The sequence below is a fragment of the Melanerpes formicivorus genome, unplaced genomic scaffold (assembly GCF_026170545.1).
Source record: "Melanerpes formicivorus ecotype bairdi unplaced genomic scaffold, bMelFor1.0.p_v2 SCAF_15, whole genome shotgun sequence".
Lineage (NCBI taxonomy): Eukaryota > Metazoa > Chordata > Aves > Piciformes > Picidae > Melanerpes > Melanerpes formicivorus.
This window is the reverse complement of record NW_027142367.1, coordinates 9943147-9961464: the sequence shown is the minus strand read 5'-3', so window position 1 is coordinate 9961464 and position 18318 is coordinate 9943147. Positions and strand designations below refer to the sequence as shown.

Below are 18318 nucleotides of genomic sequence, written 5' to 3'. Positions count from 1 at the left end.
CTGTCTTCAGAGCTTTGATGGGAAGAATCATAGAATGCTTTGGGTTGGAAGGAATCTTTAAAGGCCATCTAGTCACACCACCAACAGTCAGCAGGGATATCTTCGACTAGATCTGAGTTCCTCAGAACTCCATCCTACCTAACACTGGATGTTTCCAGAGGTGGGGCTCTCTGGGCAGATTTTGCTGAATAAGCACCTTGAGGACTTGCTTATGTCTCATTTGCTTACACACTAAAGTGCTTTCCTGAATCACAGCCCACCTCACCCAGCTGCCAGCCCTTCACTTTCTGATTAAAACAAACAAACAAAAAAGAAATCACCCTTTCTGGAATCTGCTCATGCCATGAATAGTGCTATCCAACTTCTCCCTCTTTTCTTGATTGTTCTTCTGTGCCCACCCAATCAAACTTCATCCAGGACTGACTTAGTTTGAACAAACTGTATGGAAAGAACAGTATTTTCAAATTATGGGCCAATTTCTTTGCTCTTCCTCATCTCATCCAAGAAAATAGTGCAGCTCTTAGCAAATACCCTCAGGCAGTAGAACTGCCTATTAAACAGGACTCCCTGTTGTTTCTGATCCACTTCCCAAGTGCTTCAGAAGGTTGATGGCACAACATGACCCAAAAGTGCTTTTAACTAATGTGTTGCCTGGCACACTGATAGGTACTAACAAAGGAATAATCTGATCTCTTCTGGAATGTGGCTATCAGCAGACAAAATAACCCTTTCTTGGTAATTTAAACGAATTGGAAATGTTGTTGATGACACAGAGCAAAATTTCATCTAGATATGAGAAGAGGAATTATCTCCTATTTTGAAATAACCTGGAAAATCAATGCAAACCAGTCCAGGCAGTTTACAACAGAAAGGACTGAGAGGAATTAGATGTTAGGTATTAGGTTGGACTTGATGATCTCTGAGGTCTTTTCCAACCTTATTGATTCTATGATTCTATGAATTACTCTGAAGTTCTTTATTGTGAGGATGCAGAGGTGTTGTGGGTGCCTTATCCCTAGAAGTGTTAAAGACCACGCCAGATGAGGCTTTGAGCAACCTGGTGTTGCTCCCATGGCAGGGAGTTTGGAACCAGACGATCTTTAAGATACCTTACAACTCAAACACTGCTACCCTTCTATGAAATATCTGAATACTTAATACTGTCTCAAGGACAAGGTGATGTTTTCCAACACAAGCCCCAGTGGAATTTCTTGCTTCATATTTAGCTACGTGATTAGTTTCAGATGTAAACACATGGAAGCAAAGCCCAGTTTGGGGGGGAGGAGACATTGTTTTCCTCGAGCCTGCCCTTTCCTAGGATCATATTGTTTTGGTTGGAAAAGGGCTTTCAGATCATTCAGTTCAACCAGTAACACAACACAATAATGGGAATTAAACCATATCCTGAAGTGCCATGTCTACATATTTTTTTAACACCTCCAGGGACGTTAAGTCTATCACCTCCCTGGGTAGCCTATTCTAATGACTGGCCACTCCTTTAAGAAAGAAATTTTTCCTCACTTCCAACCTAAACCTACCCTGATGAAACTTGAGGCCATTACCTCTTGTCCTATCATTTGTTACTTGGGAAAAGAGATTAACCCCCAACTCAATACAACCTCCTTTCAGGGAGTTACACAGAGTGAGAAGGTCTTCTCTCAGCCTCTTTCTCCAGACTTAACAACCTCAATTCCCTCAGCCTCTGCTCTTAAGACCTGTTCTCCAAAACCTTCACCATCTTTGTTGCCCTTCTCTGGGCACACCCTGGCACCTCAATGTTCTTCTTGTAGTGAGGGCCCCAAAACTGTACCCATTATTCAAGGTGTGTCCTTACCAGCACTAAGTACAGGGGGACAATCACTTCCCTCTTGCTGACCACATTATTCCTGTTACAGGCAGAAACAGTATTTCAAGGCAGAACCAGCTTGAGAAGATAAGACTAAATCCTTTTCTATCAGCAATCACACTGGCTGAGAACAACATCTGCTGTCAACTATGAATCCAGAGAAATTTCATCTGAACTAAACACACATCGCTGAACACACTGAGGGGAAGAAAAGGGATTTAATAATTGATTGGTTTCATAGCTCTGACACTTTCCTTCTTCCCTTTCAAGTTTTTAAAGGAATTTGAGCAGCACTATTTAACTCTTTAGACACAGTTCATGTGACCAGGGCAAGCTGAAAAGCTGAACAAGTGCCCAACTGAAGTTCAGTCAGGATGAGTGTAGGATCTTGCACCTGGGGAAGAATAACCCCTTCAAAAGTACAGGTGAGGGATTGTGCTGCTGGAAAGCAACTCTGTGGAGATGGAACTGGCAGTCCTGGTGGACATAAAGTTCTTCATTAGCCAGCAATGTGCCATCATGGTCAAGAAGATTAACGGTCTCCTGGAGTACATTAGGAAGAGTGTCATCAGCAGATTGAGAGAGGTTCTCCTCATACTCTACTCTGCCTTAATCAGACCACTTGTGGAGTCCTTGGTCTAGTTCTGGGCTCCCCAGTTCAAGACAATGAACTACTGGAGAGAGGACAGGAGAGGCCACAAAGATGCTGAGGGGATTGGGGTATCTCTATGAGGAGGACAGGCTCAGAGACCTGGGGCTGTTTAGCCTGGAGAAGAGCAGCCTGAGAGGAGATGTTCTCAGTCCTGATAAATAGCTAATGGTGGGGTCAAGAGGTTGGAGCCAGACTCTTTTCATCAGTGCCCAGTTACAGGACAAGGAGCAATGGGCACAAACCAGAATGTAGGATGTTCCATCTGAGCATGAGAGATACTTCTTTGCTGTGAGGATGCCAGCGCCCTGGAGAAGGCTGCCCAGAGGTTGTGGAGTGTCCTTCTCTTCAGAGAGTCCAAACCCACATGGACATGTTGATCCTGGACCATTTGCTGTGGGTGATCTTGTTTTAGCAGTTGGGTTGGACTAGATGATCTTCATAGGTCCCTTCCAACCTCTACCATGCTGGGGTCCTGGGATTCTGTGATGTCACTATGGAACAGAATCTTGATAGCATCAGTGAAAAATAATCAGCAAAGTTTCAAAACTTACTGCTGATGTTAACTGCCCATTGTTTGAACTAACATATTTCACATGAAAAGAGATTCATTTTACAAAAATGTCCCTAGTTTTACATTTTAAAGGTCAAGAACATTCAGTTTGACTATTTCTATGAGTAGGAAAAGGAATTGTCAATTATCATAGCTGCTGTTTAACTGGGAGAAGCAGCGGCCTGCCTGGATGAGGATTTCAGTACCACCCTCTTGACTTTCTTGAAGTATTTAAATATTTTCCCTGGCTTCAGACAAAATGGCACTTGTGAAAATGCTGAGTAATTTTTTTGAGGTAGTATTTAGGGGCTTGAATCAAGTCTTCATGTCTGAACCCTGTGGACATAGCAGCCACTGGTTAGTCTGGAGAAGAGGAGGCTGAGAGGAGACCTTGTTTTCTACAGCTGTCTGAAAGGATCTTGGAGTCAGGTGGCTGTTGGTCATTCACCTCAAGTAACTAACAATAGGACAAGTGGAAATAGCCTTGAGTTGCAGCAGGAGAGGTTTAGGTTGGATATTAAGAAAAATTTCTTTCTTGAAAGAATGGTCAGGCATTAGAACAGGCTGCCCAAGGAGGTGGTAGAGTCACTATCCCTGGAAGTGTTCAAAAGACATGCAGACATGGCACTTCAGGACATAGTTTAATGGGCATGGTGGTGTTGAGCTTATGCTTGGACTTGATGATCTTAAAGGTCTTTTATAGTCTTCATGATTCTATGATTCTATTACATAAGGTGAAGATATTTTTGGCATCTCCTATCTGAAATTCTGCCTTTGTGTTTAATAGGGTCAAAAATCTTTGCTCTTAATTCAACCAAAATGATAAAATTCCTTCATCTAAATGTTGTATCTGCATCCTAAAACTAATTTCTCACTCTCATGGGGAGTAAAAACAAAATCTATTACTAGTCACTGCTTTTGTTTGACTTGTTATTGTCAAATTGAAGGTAGGTAAGAGTGACCCCAGTCTTCTAGTCCTTAAAGTGTATCTGATTTTGTGCGGAATGTTGGTGCATGAGACACAACATAAAGTTAAATATGGATAAATGTGGTGCACAAACCTTTCTGTCAGTTCACCAAGCCTCTGTGGAAGCAAATTCGTCAGGGGAATAGCTCAGAAAATCGCAGACTCACAGCCTGGTGATTCATTACCTCTTCACTCCCTTCAGGGACTCTGGATATCTGTGAGATACGAAAATGAAAGCAGCATTTTCAGGCTAGTTTCAGGATAATGTTACAGGCAACTGGTGTTACTGGTGATATGGGATTCCACCTTTGAGATAACTGCAGCACAACTCAGCCTCTCTTTCAGTTTTGGAAGCAGGCTGACTGCACTGCAGCAAAAAGGGTTTGTGAAAGCTAAAGGAAAGTGAGTAAAAAATCAACAGACCTTCTTGTGGTCTTTCATTACTTAAAGGGGCCAAGAAGAAAGATGGAGACAAACATTTTAGCAGGGCCTATTGTGACAGGACAAGGGATGATGAGTTTAAACTAAAAGAGAGAGATTCAGACTGGATAGAAGGAAGAAATGTTTTCAGTAAGGGTGGTGAGACAGAGGCTCAGTTTGCCCAGAGAGGTGATAAGTGCCCCACCACTGGAACCATTCCAGATCAGATTGTTTGGGGCTCTGAGCAACCTGCAGCTGTTGCAGATGTCCCTGCAGACTGCAGGAGGGTTGGACTAGATGACCTGTAAAGGTCCCTTTGAACCTAAACCATTCTATGACTCTGTAAAGTAAAAGCAAGGAAGTTCAGCTATACATTTTCAAGACCCATTTACAATTCTCAACAAGCAGTTAAAAATGTGTAAAATCAGAGCATCTGAGAAAAATTACCTTGATTTTACTTTTGGGTGGTTGCTATGTAAGAGATTTATTCATTTTTCTGTAAAGCAGAGCCTGATGCTTTCTTTGCATTGTCTTTTCAATGCAATTGTGGGTGGAAATCCTGGTGGGAATAGCGTTGAGAAAGGGACTGTCAAAATAGACACAGAGATATTTTCAGAGACAATTTAGAACAGTGAATACCTGAATCTTGCTCTACTTGAATCAAAACAAAGCAAGCAAACTCTTTAGAGTTTATTGACACTATCAATTCATCTGAAATATGTTTATACTAATTACTTGCATAGAGTAGGTTTGTTTTCTACTGCACTTGATAAAATGAAACACATCTCTGAGGATGCAGAGAGGCTTGTTCTTCCTCCAAGGTTTGAACTTATGTGCCTCAGCCTTCCAGATTGCTAATGATGGGAATAAATGTGTCACCAGCCCTATTCATGGTGTTATGGGCAACCTGCAAGAAGGTCTTGTGCATACCCTTTGGTTTCTACTTGTAAAAGGGGGGGAGTTCCATTTGTAAAGTATTCTGAGGCATATGGATGAGGGTCCTGGTTATCATACAATCATTAAATGTTAGAATTCATTGAGTTGGAAGGGACCTTTAAAGGTCATCTAGTCCACTCCTTGCTTCCCCCCTACAGTCAACTGGGACATCCCCAACTAGATCACCATTGTCAGTCCTTCTACTGCTCAGGATGTTTTACTGTCTCTTTGTATCAGTAAAGAGTATTTAGATCAATCATATAATAATAAAGTCATAGAATCAAAGGTAGGAAAGAACCTCCCAGATCATCAAGTGCAACCATCAACCCAATCCCACCATGCCCACTAAACCATGCTCCAAAGTGCCATGCCTACAGGTTTTTTGAACACCTCCAGGTGAAGAAACAAACAGAATTCTGCTACTATTTAAACACAGTATCTCCTCCTTTAATATATTTTGTATGGAAAATATTCAGTATTAGTGATCACATAAGCATTGTGCAGAGGGCTGAAGAAGCATTCCCAAGAATGCAAAGCGATGGTTCAAAAATTGCTTTGCCTCAGCTGAAAATGCTCTTAACTCAATAGAAAGGACACAGAACAACAGTTATTTTACTAGCCTGTATTGTGCTGGGAAAGGAGAATACACTGAGCTAGGAATATTGATGTGGGTAAAATGAGATTGTCACTCTTCCTGACATAAATGTTATTTCTCTTGAGAAGAAGCCCCTACCAATATACTTTAATGGCTACGATCTGTAGAAAATAATCATTTTATTGTCTGAATGCAATAGGCAGAACTAAAAGACAATATTTTGTTTCAGTGAAGAGTTCAGTGAGGATTCTAGGAGAGCTTCTGAACTGGCCTCACTTCATTTCAATCCCCACAACTTATTTTGACTCTCTGCACATCAATTCTTAATTTTTATGTCGCTCGTATTCCTCAGGTTTTTACCCATTCTTTCTCTGCCTGCAATTGCTTCTTCTTTAAATATGCCTCATCTTTACATGGGGGAAATAAGAGTTTAAATGCCAACTCTCAACTCCCTTAAACGTTGTGCTAACAGAATTTTCCTGGTAGCTCTTATTGCACTGCTTGCAAATTCAATTCAATAATGCTTGAAATTTTTTACTTTCTTTTCAAACTTTTAACATTCTCTGCCTGCCTTTTATTTGTTTTTTTTTCCTCCATGTCCCAATCACTTTTCATAGAATCATAAGATATTTTAGGCCTGAAAGAACTTTCAAATGTCATCTAATCAAATCCCCCTGCAGTCAGCAGGGACACCTTCTACCAGAGCAGGTTGGTCAGAGCCCCAAATGACCTGACCAGGAGTGGTTCAGGGATAAGGCTTTTACCACAAATTTTGACAACCTGGAACAGTGTCCCACAACTCTCAGTGTAAAATATTTCTTCTTTCTATCTAGTCTGAATCTCCCTCTTTTGGTTTTAAACCATCACCCCTTGTCCTGTCACAAAAGGCTCTACTAAAAAGACTGTCCCTGGCTTTCTTATTGGCACCTTTCAGTAATGAAAGATCACAAGAAGGTCCCCCTGGAGCCTTCTCTTCTCCAGACTGAACAATCCCAATTTTCTCAGCCTGTCCTCACAGCAGAGGGCTTCCAGCCCTCGCATCATCATTGTGGCCTCCTCTGGACCCACTCCAATAGGTCCACATCTGCCCTATGCTGAGGACTGCAGAATCCCCTCCCATCACCTGCTGCCCACACTGCTGGGGATCCAGCCCAGGACACAGTTGGCTTCTGGAATGCAAGCTCACATTGCAGCTTTTCAATGGAGGAGAACACATATCCAGCTTTTCACCCACCAGTAACTCCAAATTCTTCTCCACAGGGCTGCAGACCATCCCTTCACCCCCTAGCCTGGATTAATACCAAGGATTGCCCCAAGTAAGTAGCAGGACCTTGCAAGTGACCTTGTTGACCCTCATGAGGTTCACATGGGCCCACATGCATCCAGCTCCCTATGGATGTCATCCCATCCCCCCTGTTCACAGGTGATGTTTTTACACTCTACCACCATGAAGCAAAAGCTACTTCCAGTTATATTTCAAATACAGTCTCATGAGCTGGAAACTAGGGAGAGTCCTTTTGTATAGCTTGTTGTCAATAAAAGTTTCTAGGTTACTTTTTTCATTACAGCTCAAATTTCTGGGAAATGTATAGTGTTTTCTGAGCTATAGGAATGATGGAGTATAACTGGTTGTTATCTTTGATCTTTACTCAGTACTATTCACATCCTCCTTACAGAGTTCAATCAAAGTGAGAAGCAGCTTTAGATGCACAAGGAATGCCGGAGTTTCTCTTCTTTTTTTTTTAAGTGAATTATTCCAAAGTCTGTGAGGCAATAAGAAAGTCATTTTTCACCTCCAGCAGATGAAAATACATAAATCATATATGGAAGATACCAGCAACATCTGATTTCGTTGAGACAAATTCTATAAATCAAAAATACCCAAACAACAAAACCACCAAACACCAAACCCAAAAAACCCTCTTCAATCTGATTTCAGTTATCAGTGGGTGCAGTTTGAGCTATTGAAAATCAGAAGCTTGAAGCACTCCAAAATGTATATAATGCTTTGCAAATGCTGATTAAGATTTTCTGAAGTATTTTGGGAAAGTATCACCAAGACTTCCACAAACTAACCTGACCACCTTATAAAACCAGTGTCATTCACAGTATATCAGAATCCCAGCATGGTGGGGATTGGAAGTGATCTCTGATCACCTGTACAACCTGCTTTAGCAGGTTCACTCACAGCAGAATGTCCATCATTACTTCCAGGGAGGTTTGGAATGTCTTCAGAGAAGGGGACTCCACTACCTTCAGAGTCTCCTCAAAAGTCATGGATGGGATCTTCTTCCCCTCTTTGTTTTCACAGTTCTTTTCAAATGTAAATTTGCTTTGGAAAGTGTAACAAATGGGCTTTATTGTTTGTACCATGCCTGTTGTCCTAAGCTCATACAATCATTTCAGTCAGAAGAGACTTTTAAGGTCATCAAGTCTGGTGATAAACCATGTCCATCAATACAACATCTCTGCCTCTTTTAAATACCTCCATGGATGGTGGTTCAGCCACTTACCTGGGCAGCCTGTTCCAGTGCTTGAGAGCCCTTTCAGTGGTGCAACTTGAGACGATTTCCTCTGACCTATAACCTGTTACTAGGGAGAGTACACCAACCCCCACCTTGCTCCAGCCTCTCTTCAGGGAGTAGCATGTCAGGGAGTTCCTGGGACAGCAGCCAGGCAACATGTTATTTCAATTTTACTGACCATTACTTGATATCAAAGGTCTAGTAGAAAGCAAATCACTTGAAAACCAGTATGAGAAGAGCTTCTTGTCTGCTCTGTGAACCTAACAAGGTTCAACAAGAGTAAGCCTGGAGTCCTGCACCTGGAGAAGAAAAACACCATGCATTAGTCCAAATCTGGGATTAATCTGCTGGAAAGCATCTCCATGGAGAAGGACCTCGGAGTCCTGGTGGGCTATAAGTTATCTGTGGAACACTAATGTGCCCTTATGGCCATGGCCAATGGTGTCCTGGGGTGTATTAAGAAAAGTGTGGCCAGCAGGTCAAGGGAGGTTCTCCTCCCTTTATGCTCTGCCCTCCTGAGGATATATCTGCAGTACTGTGTCCAGTTCTGGGCTCCCCAGTTCAAGAGGAACAGAGATGCACTAGAGAGTGTCTAACAGAAGCTATGAGGATGATTAAGGCACTGGAACTGTCAAACTTGAACAAAGTTCCACCTAAATGTCAAGAAAATCTTCTTTACTGGAAGGGTGATGGAGCCCTGGAGCAGGCTGCCAGGGAGGTTGTGGAGACTCCTTCTCTAGAGACTTTGAAGACCCATTTGAATGCATTCCTGTGTGACCTGCCCTAGGTGATCCTGCTTTGGCAGAGGATTTGGACTCAATGATGTCTGGAGGTCCCTTCTGATCCCTAACATTCTATGCTCCCTTTGTTCCTTTACCTTAAGCCTAATCCAATCCCACTTCTTCATTTGCACTGTAGCTCTCCCAAGATGATCACAGAATCATTTAGTTTGGAAAAGACCTTTAAGATCATTGAGTCCAAGGATTAACCCAGTACTGTTAAGCCTACCATTAAACCATGTACCTCAGCATGATGGGGGCTTTGCCCTGATTTTTGATGAATACCTTGGAAATAAAGCCATGCAAGAGCTTCTGAACAGGCACAAGTCTCAACTTTATGGCTTGGAATCCTGGCACACAAATGTCTTTTCTTATTTCCTATCCATAAAAGCAAATTTTGTTTTTTTGCTCTACAAAGCTCAAAACATGAATGCACAGAGTTGATTTATTTTGTACTGCTGTTTTGTGGGTTTTATTACAATGAACCCAAAAAGGGGCATGAAATCATGAAAAGAGGAGCCCTGATTCATTATCTATTTTTTCAGCTTTCAAGATGACATGATTAACTATGTAATTAGTAGAGTCATTAATGAAGTTAGAAGCGATCACTCATGACTGTTGAAAGCACTCTGAACCGTTACTGCAGGAATGGTGGAAGGTTAATTCATGGGCCTCATTGCTAGAGGCACAGAAGCATCAATTTGTCACTCTATCATTTGTGGGGTTTAAGGTACAGATCAGAAAGATGCATTTTTAAGCCTACATTAACCAAAAGACATGAGCCACAACCACGAGGAGGGAATCAGTATGGATACGAAGCCATTTGACAGCAAGCTGGGGGACAAGGAGACCACCTACTTTTCTGCATGAATACTTCTGTGACATTTCAATATTTGTGCACAAGCTGCTAGGATTCTTGCTACACAAAACTGCAGTTGGGACCAATAAGACCCATTTCTTGACTTTCATAAACCAGCATAAGCCTACAACATTTTTCTCCTGCAAACTTTGCAATTCTGTCTGTAATGCAATGTTTTGGTGCAAAAATTCGGTCACAAGAATCATAGAATCAATAAGGTTGGAAAAGACTTCACAGACCATCAAGTCCAACCTGTCACCCAAGACCTTATGACTACTAAACCATAGCACCAAGTGCCACATCCAGTCCCCTCTTGAACAGCTCCAGGGATGGTGACTCCACCACCTCCCTGGGCAGCCCATTCCAATGGCCAATGACTCTCTCTGTGAAGAACTTTCTCCTCACCTCGAGCTTAAACTTCCCCTGCCACAGCTTGAGACTGTGTCCTCTTGTTCTGGTGCTGGTTGCCTGGGAGAAGAGACCAACCCCCTCCTGGCTACAACCTCCCTTCAGGTAGTTGTAGACAGAAATTTCTTTGGTTGGAAGAGATCTTTTAAGATCACCAAACCTTAATCTTGGCAGGGCCAAGTCCAGCATTAAATCGTAGAATCACAGAATTGTTTTGATTGAAAGAGGTGTTTAAAATCATCAAACTCAACTGCTAGCTGTCAAGGTCCGGAGACATTAGATGTCTCGGTCCGGAGACACAGTTCTTTTAAATATTCCCATGTTATGAAACTAGAGGCACAAACGAGGCCAAAGTATCAACAGCTAGACTATTTATTACATAAATAAAGTGGACATAAGAAGGGGAGAGGGAGAAAAGAGAGAGGGAGAGAGAGAAGAGAGAGAGAAGAGGAAAGGAATTATATTACCACACCCCTCATCCCCCCCAAGACAGTTAAAGTCTGTGGAGGAAAGGTGCTGCAGGAGATGTTGGGTTTGTAGAGGAATGGTGCTGAGGCTTCTCTGGGCAGCCTGGGTCTGTAGAGAAAGGGTGCTGAGGCTTTGGCTGGAGCTGTGGTCCTCTGGGAAGATGTACAGGAACAGTGCTGAGGTTCCTCTGGGCAGCCTGGGCCTGTAGAGAAAGGGTGCTGAGGCTTTGGCTGGAACTGTGGTCCTCCGGGCAGCTTCTTTGCTCCGGAGCAGCATTGTCCGGGCTTTCTCTTCTCAGCGGCATGGCCCGTCTCCTGTGTTTTCCTTCATCTCCGTTTTTCTCCCCGTTTTTCTCCTCTGTTTCTCTCCTCTGTTTCTCTCTACAAACCAGTAGTTGCTGCAGTCTTTTATACAGTTTTTAGTCCTTAGGTATGTATTCAAATATTGTCCCTCAGGAATTCCAGTGGCAGGAAATAATCCTTAGATTCTGTGTATTGCTGTGTGTTTGGGCAAGATTTTTGGATGGGGGGGGGGGAATCTCCATCTCCCCCGTCTCCATCCAGACAAGGCCCCCCACATTCCTTACACCTCAGGAAACAGGTGGTAAAACCCATTGTGTCACCCTGCCCAGGGTACTTGATGGGTGGAGATTATCTTGCCCTGAAGGCAGGATGGCTGGGTCCTTGGATCCACTGTTGTAGTCCCATGTTATCACGATGCAATCACAAGCTGATTTGCATCCAGGATTGGTAGACGATTCTTTCCACCTTCTTTCCAGTGCCTCTGCTATCAGTTTATCTTTGTTGACTCACATCAAGAGAGACAAACTTATTAGTCTCTCACACTAGCCCAGTGCTAAACAATGTTCCTCAGCACCACATCTATGTGGCTTTTCAGTCTCTCAAGATATAGAGGTTCCACCACCACCCTGACCAGCCTGTTCCAGAGCTGGAGAACCCTTTAAGGGAAGAAATTCTTCTAATGCTCAACCTAAACATATCTCAGTGCAAATTGAAGCTGTTTCCTCTTTTCCTATCACTTGTTCCTTGGAAGAAGTGTTCCCATCTTGCTAAAGTCTCCTTTCAAGGAGTTGTAGAGAATGAGGTGGTCTCCTCTCAGCTTCCTTTGTTCCAGACTAAACAACCCCACTTCCCTCATCTGCTCCTTATAGGACTTACTGTCTAGAACCTTCATCAGCTTTGTTGACCTTTGAACATGCTCCAGCACCTCTGATCAATGCATTGCCACCATGTACTTCTACCTGTGCCCAGTACTCAATGTTTTTTGTAGCTCAGGAATTTGCACCCTGCCATGTCAGAGCTGAGCTCAACTGGTTGCTGCTGAATAGCTCAGACAGTGAGCTGTGGGTTGCTTCATGGCTGTGCAGTCATTCCTTTGTGCATCATTTGAGTTCTAAATGGAAAGGTCACTGTTTGCCAGCCATGGGAGAGCAGCAGTTAAAGATTTTTCTGAGTAAACCATTGAACATCTTTAAATGCTACTCAATAGCTGTAAATTTATATGGTCTTCATGAACTGGACAGAAAATTAGTTATGTATGAGTGGGTTGTGTGCTGTAAGAGGAGGGAAAGGATAGCTGGAGAAGATCCATCCTATTCTGGTTTAAGGAGGGGTCACCACAGTTTTTACCATAACAATTTCCAGCAGCTTTTGCAATCACAGAATCCCAGTATGGTGGATATTGGAAGGCAACTCTGGGAGATCATCCAGTCCAAGCCCCTGCTAAAGCAGTCACCCACAGCAGGTTGCCCAGCATTATAATATCCATCTGGGTTTGAAATCTCTACAGAGAAGGAGACTCCACAACTTCTCTGGGCAGCCTGTTCCAGGGCTCTGGCATCTTCAAAGCCAGGAAGTTTCTTCAGATGGGATCTCCTGGGTTCCAGTTTGTGCCCATTGGCCCTTGTCTTGTAACTGGGCAATACTGAGAAGTCTGGCCCTATCCACTTGACCCCCAGCCTTTGGATATTGACCCACATTGAGAAGATCCTTCTCAGTCTGCCCTTCTATAAGCTAAACAGACCCAGGTCTCTCAGCATTTGCTCCTCACAGAGATGGTCCCATGTCCATCCCCCTGCATTTTTGTAGCCTCCTCTGGCCTCTCTCCAGTAGTTCCCTGTCTCTCTTGAACTGGCAAGCCCAGGACTGCACCCAAGACTCCAGATATGGCCTGACTAGATCAAAATAGAGGGGAAGGAGAGCCTCACTCAATCTACTGGCCACACCATTCTGAGTACACCCCAGGCACATCGCTGGCTCACGGGGAACTTGTTGTCCACCAGGATTTCCAGGTCCTTTTTGCAAAGGACATTATAATGATCTGATATTCTATAGAAAACAGCATAACCTCAGTCTCTGCCATGAGACTTCACCTCCAGTGTCCTGCACCTAACCTGCAATGAATGCTCAGACAATTAACTGCTTTCACCTTCATCTTTCTCACATTTTGAGTCCTCAAAGCCAAGTGAGGAGAAGGAGATAGAGTGAGCCAAACTCCCTTTTTTTCCCCCCTCACCTTTATAACCTTCCAAAGCCCAGCAGAAATATTTGCATTTTCCATGTTTTAATAAGTCAGTGCTCAAAGTCTAGTGGAGTAGCCATGTTGGGATAAATAATTAATTAAGTTGGTGTTTGCAGAGAGACAGAAAAATCACCTTTTATGAGAGTTACTGATATGATTTCAGAGCAGCAGCACAGTGGGAGGTTTATGGATCAGAAAGGGGCCAGGCTTTTCTTCAGCTGCAATGGATGATCTCATCAAATAAATTATTTATCTTGACAAATCTTGCCTAAGCTCTGCTCAGAACATAAATGCTTCACTGAGCTTCTTGAAGATACAAAGGTAAAGCTAATAGAATTTTTTAACAGCCTTCCATGAAAAAGGAAAACAGCTCTCAGTGAAATAATGGTCTATCAGCTGGACAATATACTCTGTGTCCTCAAGAGCTGTGGTACAGTGAAGCAAAAAGCAAAAATACAAAGATGTGAGACAACTTAGTCCTTGACATTAGAGGACACAGTCTCAAGCTGTGCCAGGGAAAGTTTAGGTTCGAGATGTGGAGAAAGTTCTTCTCAGAGAGAGATGTTAGCTGTTGGAATGGGCTGCCCAGGGAGGTGGTGGAGTCACTGTCCCTGGAGGTGTTCGAGATGGGATTGGATGTGGCACTTGGTGCCATGGTCTAGTAGTCATAAGGTCTTGGGTGACAGGTTGGGCTTGATGACCTCTGAGATCTTTTCCAACCTTGTTGATTCTATGATTCTATGGCGTCACCTCCACCTCCTGCCACATAAACAGAACAGGGGAGAGTGATGACCTGAGCAGTCTGGAAAGGTGGGTGGAAGGGAACTTCTTAAAGTTCAGCAGGGGCAAGTGTAGGGTCCTGCACCTGGGCAGAATAACCCCCAGCACTGGTATAGGTGAGGTGTTGATATTCTTGAAAGCAGCTCCAAGGAGAAGGACCCAGGAGTGCTGGTGGACAAGTTCACCATGAGCCAGCAATGTGCCCTTGTGGCCAAGAAGGCCAAAGGTCACTTGGGGTTGCATTAGGAAGAGTGTAACCAGCAATTGGTGATTCTCCTCCCCGTCTACTCTGCCCTTGTCAGGTTACATTCAGAGTCCTGGGTCCAGTTCTGGACTCCCCAGTTCAAGGCAGACAAGCAACTACTGGGGAGAGAAACCTTCTGCTGTCATGGTGCTAGAGCCCTGGAGCAGGATGCCCAGAGAGGTTGTGAAGTCTCCTTCTCTGGAGAGATTCCAAACCCACCTGGACCTTGTTATTCTGGACAACCTGCTGTGGGTGACCCTGCTTTAGCAGAAGGGTTGGACTAGTTGATCTCTAGAGGTCCCTTCCAGCTGCTACCATGCTGAAATATACAGCAACCTACCTTGATTACCCTGTGTTTACATCCACTACAGTTATAGCAGAAATCACAGATTTCTTCCAAATTTTCATCACTAAACTGTGCTGGTGACTCCAGCAGGGAAATAATTCACTTAAAAACACATGGACTGGTAGTCAATAAATAATGCCCCATATAAGATTTAGCCTTTTTTTTTTTTTATGGATAAGCCTTGAATTTCTAGGCAGTGAGCTGGTGTTCAGACAATATGAAAGGATCTCACCTTATGAAGGTGGGGACTGAAGTCTCCATTTCACTACGATGAGCCTTCTTTGAGTTTCCAATATGTGATGGAACCATGCTCCACAAATATTTGTGGTGTTGCTTTATTTGATAGAAACATCACCATGCACTTCAATAATCATTTTTTTTTCTGCTTTTATTCTTAGTTGAATTCTTCTGCCCATAGTTGTGGTACAAGTATTTTCATGACTAATTCTGGTTTCAAAGGAAAACCAGATTAAAAACAAGATTAAAAGAACAAAGAAAGAAAACCCCAAAAACAACAACCCCAAATCAAAACCAAACAAAACCAGAGGAAAAAGCCCAAGCAAAGGAAAACCCAAAGAAACAAAACCAACCAACCAAGATACATCAAAACACATTAAAAGAGGGTTACTTTTTCTCCCCCTGGGAGGTGGTTGAATCCCTGTCCCTGGAGGTGTTGGGAAGATGCAGAGATGTGATGCTGAGGGACATGGTTTAGCATGAGAATCAGGGGAGTTGGATGGTGGCTGGACCCAATGATCCTGAAGGTCTTTTCCAACCAAAATGACTCTATGAGCTCTCCAGAAAGTGGAGAGATGAATACTTAAAGTGACTATTTTGGGTCATCCATCTAAGCCTGGTTTTGTTTTTAACAGTAGTCAGTAAGCAATAGATAAAGAATCAGAACACTTGGGAGATTTCAAGTGATGTAAGAAGTGATAAACCAAACAATCTGTTTATTTTGAAAAGGAAATGTTCAGAATCCAGAAGTTTTGTAAATTTTTGTGTGCTTTCAGCGAGTCTTCAAATAGGAGTTTGGGGTTGCTTTGATTTGGAACTAGGAAGAAGCAGATAGAATGAAACAAGCTGTCCTCGTTAATATCCTGCTCCTCTGGGTTTCTCTTCAGGAGATGACGGGGGGGGAGTTAAGGAAATTTATTATTTTGACCCATTGTCCTGGTTTGGGCTAGAACAGAACTGATTCTGGGCAGGGATTTGACTTCTCAGCTCAGGCTCTGCTCAGTGAGGGCATTTTCTGAAGTTCAGGGCAGTTTTGCACAGCCAGTGGCTGCTTCTGGCAGTGAGAATGCTGATGGGGAGAGTTACTGACAAGGGATGGGCTGCAGAAAAGCTCTGGCTTAGTCTTGCTCCTTTGCATACCAATGAAATAGCCACATCTTGTGCCCCACCTTGGGGTGCAGGAAATCAGAAGTGGCATCTGTAGGGAGCAGCAGACAGGACAGGTGACCTTCAACTGACCAACCAGGGATTGCATCCCATGGACATAATCTTCAGCATCAAGTTGAGGCATTCAAGCCTCTTCTTAAATGGCAGGTGTTCCAGGAGGACTCTGTCCAGTCTGTCTTCAATCCTGATCCATGTGTTCCTGAATCCAGTTCCAGAATACATCTCCTGAATGTGGTTCCCACCTTCAGCTGAGTCCAGTCTGGGACTTCCCCAGTGCCTGCTTCCAGCATCAGTTGTGACAATGGTGACATCATTGCCATCGGGGTTTGGTTAGATGTTGGTTTGTATCTCTTTGTCTCTATTTCATTGGCTTGTTCTTCTTTCCATACCAGGTGGTTTAGTTTATTTCCCACATCATCAGTGTCTCTCACTTCATCCCTTTTTCTATCCTTTGGGAAGGCAGAGAGAGGTTCACAGAAAGCCTCTGTCACTCCACTGGTGGCCAGCCCAACCATGACCCTTGACATCCATATTAGCTTGCTGAAGTCAGAGAGCTGGTAAGGACTCCAAGGAGACTCTCTAAGCAACTGTAATTTTATACAGAAACCTCACACAGTATTTCAAGCAAACCTGAAGAAGAGCTAGCTAACTAAATATTAATTCAAGTATTATGTGAAAAAGGTGTGAAGCACACCTAATTTTATATAAATTATTTCTCATAGTTAAATATTGATAAAATATTTTGAATATTCTTCTCAATATGGATAGCTACATAAGCATGGTAAAAAATAAATAAATCATAGAATCATTTTGGTTGGAAAAGAATTTTAATATCATCAAGTCCAACTGTTGACCTAACACAACCCTGTCCATTAACACACGTCCCAAAGTGCCATGTCTGCATGTTTTCTGAACACCTCTGGGGAGATTAACTCCACCACCTCCCTGAGCAGCCTGTTCCAATGCCTGACCACTCTTGCAAGAAAGAAGTTGTTTCTAACATTTAACCTAAATCTCCCCTGGTGCAACTTGAGGCCATTTCCCCCTGTCCTATCAGTTGTTCCTTTGGAGAAGAGACCAGTCTCCACCTCACCCCAACCTTCTTTCAGGGAATTGCAGAGAGTGAGAAGCTCTCCTTTCAGCCTCTTTTTCTCCAGACTCAGTTCCCTCAGCTGCTCCTCACTAGCCTTGTTGTCCAGACATTTCACCAGCTTCATTGCCCTTCTCTGGACCTGCTCCAGCAACTCAATGTCCTTCTTGTAGAGAGGGACCCAAAAGTGAAGCTGGTACTTGAGATGTGGTCTCATTACTGCCCCATACAGAGGGTCAATCCCTGTCCTAGTCCTGCTGGTCACACTATTCCTGATATAGGCGAGGAAGTTGTTGGTCTTCTTTGCCACCTGGGCACACTGCTGGCTCATGTTCATCCAGCTGTCAACTAACAGCCCCAGGTCCTTTTCCTCCATGCAACTTTCCAGCCACTCTTCTCCAACCCTGTTATGATGCATGAGAATCATTGAATCACAGAATCATAGAATCAATAAGGTTGGAAAAGACCTCAAAGATCATCAAGTCCAACCTGTCACCTAACACCTCATGACTACTAAACCATGGCACCAAGTGCCATGTCCAATCCCTTTTTGAGCACCTCCAGGGATGGTGACTCCAACACCTCCCTGGACAGCACATTCCAATGGCTAGCAACTCTCTCTGTGAAGAACTCTCTCCTCACCTCAAGCCTAAACTTCCCCTGGTGCAGAATGGTCTCTAAGGGAGATAATAAGAAACATATGTATATATGTTTGGGCTGCCTTCTGGACAATAACCCAGATTTGATTCAAAATTTGAGGAAGGGAAGTCAAGCTTGGCTTTGGATCAGCCTGTGCCTCCTTTTCCTAATCACTTCCATCAAAAAATACTCATGTGGATTTGTAATACAGCCTTGCATAATAATGCCTGTAAAGGTAAAAGTGTAGGACATCCTCCTGAGTGAGAAAA

At 43.3% G+C, this 18318-nt stretch overlaps 1 protein-coding gene across 1 annotated transcript in view; it reads right to left on the bottom strand.

Moving 5' to 3' along the window:
- LOC137445777 (receptor-type tyrosine-protein phosphatase mu-like) overlaps window positions 1–17786 on the bottom strand; it is a 203186-nt gene extending 185400 nt beyond the window's left edge. Inside the window, exon 1 of the mRNA XM_068147768.1 lies at window positions 17420–17786. Within this exon, the coding sequence (XP_068003869.1) occupies window positions 17420–17786 (367 nt within the window). The remainder of the gene's footprint in view (window positions 1–17419) is intronic.
- Between the last annotated feature and the right edge of the window lie 532 nt (window positions 17787–18318).